The sequence below is a fragment of the Limulus polyphemus genome, unplaced genomic scaffold (genome assembly GCF_000517525.1).
Source record: "Limulus polyphemus unplaced genomic scaffold, Limulus_polyphemus-2.1.2 Scaffold6254, whole genome shotgun sequence".
Taxonomy (NCBI): domain Eukaryota; kingdom Metazoa; phylum Arthropoda; class Merostomata; order Xiphosura; family Limulidae; genus Limulus; species Limulus polyphemus.
Window position 1 is genome coordinate 1,621 of NW_013671864.1, and position 10,816 is coordinate 12,436.

At 32.3% G+C, this 10,816-nt stretch overlaps 1 protein-coding gene across 1 annotated transcript; it reads left to right on the forward strand.

The window, feature by feature from the left end:
* Window positions 1-156: 156 nt before the first annotated feature.
* LOC106473531 lies at window positions 157-9,117 on the forward strand (the record flags this gene model as incomplete). The annotated part of the gene is made up of 3 exons (XM_022401949.1): window positions 157-349; window positions 2,668-2,757; window positions 3,708-9,117. Coding segments are annotated over 3 exons (3,504 nt in total), but the record flags the coding sequence as incomplete, so codon positions are not given.
* Window positions 9,118-10,816: the final 1,699 nt, after the last annotated feature.

Below are 10,816 nucleotides of genomic sequence, written 5' to 3' on the forward strand. Positions count from 1 at the left end.
GTTACAACTGTAATTATATTTGTGTTTGTTACAACTGTAATTATATTTGTGTTTGTTACAACTGTAATGGTATTTATGTTTGTTATGACTGTAATGGTATTTATGTTTCAGTAACATTGGAATAACCATCTTCTGTTTTTGTTTTTAAAACCTTGTTTTCAGATCAATGGGCAAGATGTCTCTCAAGCTTCACATGAACGAGTGGTAGGAATAATCCGACAGTCAGGAGATTTGGTTGCTATGACTGTGGTTTCGGTCCTGACACCACCCACTGATAATATAAGTGATAAGTACACTACTACACAAAGGCAGTGTGCCACTCTACCTCGGAAACTATCTCTTAAGAAAGGTTGAGTAATAACTCGTCTAACTATAATGAAACATTTAAGTTTCTGTCTTTAGTGAATTAAAAACAAATGTTTTTTAACTTAAAAAGCCAGAGTGTTGCATAAAACTTGCAAATTTAATGTGAGGTGTTTTTTCACTGATCAAGATACTTTCATTGGTTGATCACATTTCTAAAAATATGTCTACCGTTGTTTGACACGAAGCTAGGAATTAGTTTTGATTGCTGCATAATCTAAACAATAAAACATCTAGTTGTTGAAACTACAAATCCCTACTGGCAAACAGGGCAAGTAAGTGTACTAGCATACTAACCTGGAATGACAATTTCTAATTTTGAAGCAATTTTTTGAGTCTTGCAGTGGCTTAAATATAGATCTTATTTTGAGGCCAAATATGAACAAGTATTTTATATATAATTAAATAATGGTATCCCATTTAAGAAAAAAAAAAGTGTTTAGGACACAACAAGAGTAAACCTTAGGATTGATTATTTGGTTAATGAATTGGTTAACAAGGTGATAAATCAGTATCAGTGTACAGTATTCTTCATAAAACAAATCTAAATACTCGTTAACTTTGAAAACTCTTAAGTATAAAAAAAAAAACATTTTTCACATCTTGTACACACTTTGATAGTTGTATACTAAAACCTTCAAAGTTAATCTTGTGCATATCTTACTGAAAATAATCTTCAACACTAATGACAATATGGATTTGAATAATATTTAACGTGTGTTACAACAGAATTAACAAACTGATTACTAAGCAACCACATAGCCCCATAGTTCACTCTTTCAGTGTACCATAAAAAAAGTTATATTGGGTCATGAAGCCATTTGTCCATGTTTACTTCAAATATTCATGCCAGTGGATTCACAAACTTAAGGTTGGCTAGGCTTACATAAAACATTAGACCTCTTCACCTCTACTGTTTTATATATAGTAAGTCAGTTTATATATATAATTATATTGGTGCTTAGTTGTATATGATTTGTTTACATTCAAATGATTACTATTTAAAGTTTAAACTATTTTTCTGATGTAAATTGTTGGAGTCTAATGAATCACATCCATAAGTTACGCATTACTTTTTTTTACATATATTTTATTTCTGTTATGGTGATCATACATACATACCACAGTTTGAAGTTTGCAAAATTTTCAATAAGTCCTTCACAAAAATTCTAACTGGCCCTTATCAGATTTAACCATTTAAGTTCACCTGTAGCCATATGGCCACCACACAATGAGGTTTGAATTTCCTTTAGAAACGTGAAATGAGCACATAAAATCAATAGACAGAGACTAACCTGCACAGATGACAATCTCAGCTGTCAGTTCATATCCAACATGACCTATATTGCTATTCAAAACATTGGTAACATTTGCAGTTGAAAATTGCTTAATTTTTTATGATAAAACGGACCCAAAATGGCATCAAATCACACCAGTATTTTCATATTTGAAAAGAAAATTTAACTTATGCAAGCTGAAGATGATTTTGGTTCTGAATCTGGATTATCTGACGATGATTCTGAGCATGATATGACTGAAAAATAAGTACCTGCCTAAAGGGCTAATTGGTCCACTAAAATAATATGTATTTGTATACATATTGATTCCATTTTATCAATCACAGATGTGAATTTTTTAAAAAGATACAATTGCAAATATGTTTGTACATATACGTGCAACATTAAACAAACTCTTTAATTGAAAACAACAGTTTTGATCATACCACTCTTGGTAGTGTACAGAATCTTTATATTAATCCAGATAAACATAAACAAATTAAAGTGTCTTGAGATTAGTATTTGTTTACTGACTAAAAGATAAGGTATTTTGTAATTGAGATTTTAATGCTTACCACACTTCATTTGGATCGATCCTGCCATTCACATGTTCCAGGACCCTCCTTTTCATTTCAGATGTCATAAGGATTTCTCATAATATCTAGAAATAGGCTAGATATACCCAGAAAGCTAGAGGCTCCATTTGGGAGATTGAAATAAAAAAATATACTTTTACAAGATGAAAACACAACTATGGTTTTAGGTAAAAGTTGTAGAAATGCACATTTAATAACAAGATAAAAGAGAAAAGTTGCTTAAGATTTTTTTTTGCTATTTTAGTGATCCCAGAGGCATCCTAACTGTTCAGGACTGACTAAATGACAAACATTTTGGACCCTCATACATACAAACATATACATGGTTCAGTTCTATTTCAAAATTTGTGTTATTTCCAAATACTTGATAACTTTCCAGTAGCAGATTCACAAATCTTGGAAAACAATTTTCATTTAATGTATTTTCACAGCTCCCCCACCACCCAAACGTGATCCTCGGACTACACTTTCTGTTGGAAGGATACGAGCACGCTCTCTGGTTGCCGGACTTTCAGAAATTGGTTAGTTAGAACACTTTCGTATTTGTTCATTATTGATAAAAAATTTCTTTCCCATACATGTTTTTTTTTCAAAAGAACTAGCAAACTTCAGTTTTGTTTTTCTGAGAATTACTAAAGGAATGAGAGAAATTTCACTGTTGTGTTTACTAAGTAAAGAATTAACAGGCTGAACCACTCAGAATAACATGTAAGCTCATTTTTTTAGAAAATTGCGAAACAAATAAATAATAGTTGTGTAATATGACTTTTATGCAATATGTTTTTGTAATAACAGTTAAAAATTAACTGTATTTGCAAGCCATTTGGAATGGTTACATAATTCCTGTCAAACAACTGTGTTTCACTGTTGTTCTTTTATACTGCTAACACTCCATAGCTTTGTCATTTAAATTGGGAAATTATATGTCACTTTTTTATTTCTGATTTAAGTTATTTTTCTTCATTATAAAACATAGTACTCGTTTTTGATACTGGTATGTTATATCAATTCAAAGGCCAGGCATGGTCTAATGATTAGTGTATTTGTACTGTGAATCTGAAGATTCATAGTTTGTAACACATTGCTGTAAGAATATTCTCCACGCTTAGAGGATATGGGTTCATTAAAAGAATGTTAATCAAGTATCAATATTCGATCAGACAAAAGTAGCCCAAGAATTGGCATTGAGTGCTATTCACTAGCTGTGATCCCTTTAGTCTACCAATTCAAAATTAGGAATAATTGCATGCAGATAGCCATTAAGTAGCTTTAGCAAATTCTAAAACAAACTCAGACCAGTATATCAGTGATTATTATTGTTATTTTGAAAAGTTAGTTTTGCTGATATGGACATTATGTATTTTGAGAATTGAAAAGTAAAATGTTTTATGAAAAATATTAATAAATATCGTAAGTTGCAAGAAAAGGTCCATACACTTGTCATTAATTTTCTTTACTTCTTCCTTTAAAGAAGTCTTGGACAGAACAATAAATGAATATGATTCTGAGGGAAGATCAACAAAAAGTAGTTCTATTGAAAGCATACCAAACAAACCAGGAAACATAACAGCAGAAGGAAACAACAAGGTTGCTTCTATTCGGTCTCGACCAAGTTCTCGGCGAATCTCCACAGCCGAATTAGAGGATATTTTTGCTCGTCAAAGAAGTGTGAATGTTACAGGTCCATATGCTACATTGGCAAAAAAGCCAACTCCTTCAGCTAAAATGCCAAAGGTATATGGCAGTGTGGCAGCTATGAAGCGTTCCAAAGCTTCACGTTGTAAGGTTTCTGATGTGGTAAAATTACACAAAGAATTTCATAGTACTCCAGATCTTAATAACATGGAAATTAGTGATGATCTGGCCCATCTTAAAAAGAAATGTAAGAGTCAGGAAGACGTCAGTGCTTTAAACATCAAAAACAGTAGACATTCATGGGCTTGTCCTCCACATAATAATAATAATAAACCATTTGCCTCTTCTGTCCAAAAACACTTTGCATCATGCCATGAAACATGGAAGTCGATTGAAGAATTGTATGAGCAAGTTAAAGATACAAACAACAGGGATATTTTAACTAATACTGAAGTTCCTTCACAGATTTATGCAGAAACTTTGTCTATCCACCAGAATGATAAAATGACAGCATCACCAAGAACTAAGTGCCCTCCTCCAACACACCATCCACCTCCACCTCCACAAGGACAGGTAGTGAAAGTCGATGTCTCAAGAACATTAGGAGAGTATGCTAATATTACTGCCATCAGAAAACAGGACTGTATGGTAATGTCAAGTTTTCGTCCTGGAGATAGTGCCAAACTTTATGCTTCTCCGGAGTCAGTAATGCCTGTTGGTTACAAATCTAGACCTGAGACTCGAAAGCTTGAGCACTGTCATCCCAGAAGAGGTGGTGGTGGCTCTAGTCTGAGATCTCATTCTTTACCTCCAAAAATACCAGTACCAAAACTGCTAAATACTCCAAGTAATACCTCCTCAGAAACTGATAATAATGGAGATTCTGGAGCAATCTACTCCACATTTAGGTTGCATAACAAACAAAGAGATTCTATATCTTCTAATGGCAGTTCGATGTCTGAAAAAGTGACTTTGAAATCACAGAAACCTCTGGCAGATAGTGTTACCTTTACTTCTGCAAGCAGCGTTCTCCATTCCCACAAAAATCTGCATTGTGAATTGTCAGAACCTTATATCCCAGAACCTGATTATGAAAGTAGTGAAGATAATGAACAAGAAGTTTGTCTTCTTTCTAAATGCATAAAAAATGACACAACTTTCCTTCAAGACAAAGAAAAAGTCTTGGCTGATGGTTCAAACTATCCTAAACCACAGAGTCCCCACACAGAAGCAAAGCGAGCAATCCAAGAAGCAAGAGAACGACTCAGGTTTACTCAGAAATTTAAAAGTAAAACAACTAATAGTCATGAATCAATTTACAGTACTACTAAAACTATCCATGATACCACATTATCCTACAGTTGTCTTGATAGTCAAAACTCCTCTTCAGTTGTCAATGAGAATTCACAAGATAATAATTCAAAGACATTCCAAATCACTGAAGAAACGCATTCTATATCTCATAAACGTTCAGATAAAGAAAAAGCTGATACCAAAAACTTGCATACATCAGAAGATACTCTGAATGGTAAAAAAATAGATTTGTGTGTAAACTCTTCATGTTCAGTCAAAGAAAATATATCTGCTTTTGAAGAAAAAGAAATCCTTACTAAATCTGCTACCTTACCATCCAGGAAGAATGATGGTATACGTATAGCACTAACTGGTGCCCAACACAGGACAGAAACTCACCAAAAAGAAGTATCCTCTCCTTTGAATTCTCCCATAAGACCATCTAAGTCATTTCCTAAAAACTTCATACATGAAGATGTTGAAAAGTATGAGAATAGTTCTAGTGGTGTGTCATCAGATGTTGAAGTACAAAGTGAGTGTGTTGTAATGGGACCTCTCAATGGCCAAATTTCAAAAAAATTTCAAAAACAAAATTCAGTGGGGAAAAAAAAAGGATGTATTGACAATACTTCCAAACAAGTGGTACCAAAGGAACAGAATTTGCTAGGTAAAAGCATAAATGTGAATTCTGTTGAAGATATTTCTACAATTATATCTGTCTCCAAGATCAACATTGGTAAATTACCTGCTTATAACCATGAAACTATATCCTGTGTTAAGGGAGCTGCTTCCAGTTTAGGACAGAGTCAGAACAAAAGTTCTGCAGTTAAAGTTATCAAACCACAAGAAAATGAAAGCTTGAACAAAAGCCAGTGTTCACCTACTCCTGTTAAAGAAATAAACATTAGAAGTGTCAGTATTGTCTCGGATAGTAAAGCTAAGTTGAGAAAGGTGTCAGATGAAAATCTGAAGTTAAGCCAAAGTATTGATGAAAGTCTTCAGATGATCAGACTTCAAGTAGACTCCTTAGGTCGAGCAGCAGTAAATGAGGTAGATGTATTCACAGAACTTGTACCTCCTCCACCTGAATTTGCTGCACCCCCATCTTCATACAGTTCCACTGAACAGTTTTCATCAATGATTGCACCACCTCTTGAATTTTCTGATGGCAGTGCAAGAAAATCTGCCAAAAAGGTTTTGTCTAATGTCCAACGATTTTCATCCACTGCTAGTAACTCTTCTGGTCAAATGGGATCTCCTGATGTTCAGAGGACTAGTTATTCTTACAAAGATGATTCCTATCAGACAGTTTCAGGCTCCAAGGTTGTTCAAACCTCACAGCACAGTGACATGGCATACATGGGAAGTCCATCAAAAGCTCAAATGAATGATAAGGATCCTCATCTAGCCACTACTATGGTGAAGCAGTTAGGAACCCGTGTCTTACCATATAGCATCCCTTCAAGTAGATTTCCCATGAATCGTTTAACTTCTTCTCCAGTACAAAGTATTGGTGATAAAGTAGTGATGAAGTCAATCCATAAAGCATTTCACCAGAAGCCATTGCTAGAGTGGAATAACAAGGATGTTTCAGACTGGCTAGAAAGTTTATTTTTACCTGAATACAAAGCTCGCTTTGTAGAAGCGGGAATAACAGGTGCAAAGTTGATTAATATTGACAGTAATGATCTAATGGGGCTTGGCATTAAAAAAGTCAGTCATCGTTTAAATATAGAGCGATCTATTAAGCACTATATGAAATAGTGACACTGTTTATGATATTACTATAGAAGTTTTTACAATTTCAGTTTACTTTTGTCAAATGCTGTTGTATATACATATGAAATAGTGACTTTCAGCTTGTTTTTTATTTAACATTTAATTGGAACAATGATGGGAAACAGTGCATTTTTCTATACAAAGTACAAATTTTATTGTTCAACATAAACATTACATGGCTAAGTCTTTAGTGTGTTTAGATTGTGTTTTAGTCAAGCAGCTCATAACATATTGATTAATCAAGAACATTGTACTTTTAAAAAGATCTGGTAAATTTATATAGATGTTTTTATAGATAATGTCTTTACTACTAGAGAGTGGTATATGAGTGATAGTAATTGAGAATTTTTATTACATTAAACCTTTGAATTTTGTTACTTTAAACTTTGCATGCACAACACATTAAAGGTTCATACTCATATTTGTATATAGAGTAACAATCAGATAAATTTGCATATGTTTGTAGAGTCAGCAAGTTATAAATAGTGCAGAAAAGCTTAGCATGCACTAAAGATAACTTCAAGTTGTGACTGAAAACAAATATAAAATAGTCTGTCCATCTTCTCAGGTAGTTAATGACAAGTGTGCTTCTCAAAGGTATTCTTCACAGAATTTTGATGTGGCTTTCAGTAGTTTGTTTGTGATTCAAGCTTGGAATATTTCTAGTAAATTTTACAGAATTAATTTGAATAACTCACCATAAATTAGAATATCACTGTTACTTACTAGATTAATCCTTTTGTATATAAAATAATACTTCAGAATTGGACTTCATTAACACAGTGTTAAAATTATTGAAAAACACAGTTTTAGTGTTATGTAGTTTATGACTCTTCAAGATTTGAATAAACAGCCTAATATCACAATCGCTCAAGTTATGTATATAGATGTTTAGTATACTCTCTAACTGTTTGTAAGCTTATTTTTTTAATTTCAAAATCTTTTATCATATTGAACTTTTAACAGCAAATGAAAATTATGGCCTTAGTAATTAAATTGAAAGATAACAAGTTTAAGATGGGTTTTTGCAAAAGCCTAATAAATTTGAATTGGGTAACACAGGTAAATGAAGTGTAGATTTATATTACAAATAAATGTTCAAGTTGATTAACAAAAATATAATTTTAAAGATGTGAAGTGGCTATTTTTGTTTGATTTTTTTATTGTGTAAGATTCCTATTGATAAAGTAATATACAAAATCTCATCCTTAGGAGAATTAAAAGTGACGTTTTGCACTTATGAATGTGTTATGTTCAGACAATCCAGGTTAATCTCATTTCACTGATTATAATAAAACTTCACAACCTTTTTTTTTAATACCAAGAGTATTAAATTATATGAAAATGTGTTTTTGACTTAGCTTGATTTAACAAAGGTTTTTATAAAAAATATTAGTTTATCAGACATATTTTAAAGAAAAAGCAAACACCAAACTTCAATCTTAAATCTCAAGAGAAAATCCCTTTCTTTAAGATTTAAATTTTTGAGTACACGTTTTATACTGCACATCCATCAGCACTTTTATAGAAATTATTTTAAAAGAATAATAAGTAGCTGTGTAAACGCTTCCTCAAACAACAAAATTATTTCAAGTAACAGCCTAATTTCTAAAAATTGTAACCATGAATTGTGGAGTACACAAAATCAAATCTCCAGCTTGTACATTCTATTTATTTCTAACTAGGGAGGGGGGGGGGATTGTGCAAAGAAGTCAGAAAATAATTGTATCTGTCACTATCTAAGGTGTGCTCAGATGAAGTATAATTAGTGATTCCTGTTGTAATAGTTTTGCCTGTAATATAATCTGTGTATATAAATAAATAAAAATATATATATATATACATGTATAGTTCTAGGCTTGTGGTCAGTTGTAATAATTTTAAATTTGTGTTATGCGATATCTCTCCATTCTTTACCAGTTGATTATTGTGGTGTTGTATATGCTTGTTTAAATATTTATAACATGAATTTAGCAGTGTTGTGTAAAAAATGTGTATCATGTAAAATATAAGTTGTGGTAAAAGCCATCAGTTTAAGCTGTAATTGGTTTTCACAGAGATGTAAAATCATTTGTAGTAGATTTATTGTGGATCTGCATTCAACTTTGTGATCATAACTTTTAGATTGTAAAGATGTTATTAAAAGTGGACAGTTTTTCCAGAAACTTTTAAGAGTACGGTTTCTGTGGTATTTGATTTACTTTAAAGCAAATTTGCATCAGGAAAACAATGTACATACCAGCTAATCAATACACAGAAGACTGGAAGACTAGGTAGTGAAATATGTTCAGGATTAGTTTAGATAAAAAAAAGTTACATAACATCTAGTGAAAATTGTATTGGATTTTCATCCATATTTACAAGACTGGAAGAATTTATCTTAAAATTTTATAAATTAGATTTAGTCCACATTCAGAAGGATAAAAATGAAACAAAAGATTGGAAATAGTGTTATAAGAATTGTATCATGCGCTATGGCCCATAAATAAAAGCTAGAAATCTAACTTATATAAAAGCCAGTGTGTGTCACGTCACGCATGATTTCTCGAAATAGGAGGAGTCATAAAAGCCAAAATGCATTTATCCAGATAGAATAGTTTGATTACTATCTGCCCATTACGATTTTATCGACGGTGATGCAAGGGTGCCGTGAAACCTTATAGGTATAGTGAGTGTCGGTATAATAAGCCTAAAGTAAAGGCCAAGTACACAAAATTTGTCATGAAAGTAAAAATGTCGATTCAATTTTAAACTTAAATCGTTTCTGAATGAAGCTATTTTCTGTTAATAACAAAAAATAAATCTTTTTAATCAACGGTTTTTCCAGTTTTGTTGTCTATACATTTCATTTTACACTTTCAGTACACAGACTAAAAACAATATTATTATTAATATTAGGTTATACTTTTGTTGCTAAGCGACATGACATAAAAGCCATTGGTGGAACATAGTGTAACCAAAATGCACTGATTCTTCTATATATTAGAAGTTATTAATCTGAATTTTACCAGTAATCATTCTATGAATACGCCACGAATCATTTCGTGAATGATCTTCATTTTGATTGGCTCACAAAGGAACTTACCGACGTTTGACTGCCTCGACTGCTCTTTTCTGCCTCTTTGTTGTTCAAACTTGATTTCGCAAAATTTATTTATTTCGGTTAGCTATTAGATTTGTAAGATTAGGGTATACTATGGGTTGGGGGTGGTAGTTATTGACCCGTCATTTTTGACGGGCTATACGCTAATTGTATTATAAACATCATATGTATGCCATAATCCAGATGAAGAAGACAATAATTTGGTGAAAAATATTTTCAGTGGTGTAATTATAATATTTTTATGGCATTTTTATTTAATGAAAAAAAATAACAAATTATAAATCTATTTAACTGGTAGCCCCCAGTGGCACAACGGTACGTCCGCGGACTTACAACGCTAGAAACCGGGTTTCGATACCCGTGGTGGGCAGCGCACAGATAGCCCATGTTGTAGCTTTGTGCATAATTACAAACAAACAAACATTTAATTGGTAACTTCCCATAATACACCAATACATACTTTTTTGGACCAATCAGAGAAGTACATGACAATAATCAAATTATAGAATTTAATTTTAGTTTCATTCAAGTTGCAAAGGTAAATTTGAAGTAATTCCACCAACACTGGAGAATGTAATATCTATAGACATCGTTGTTTTTAAATATTATTAGTTGTACCAAGACTGACTTGGTACTGATGTACAAACAATTAACTTCATATTAGAAAATATTAAGGTTGAATAATATACACCTGGAAAAAAGTTAAGCACCCCCAAATATTTTTCAGGATTGCTTATTGAAAATAAGGTTTAATTTTCATGATGTTGAGC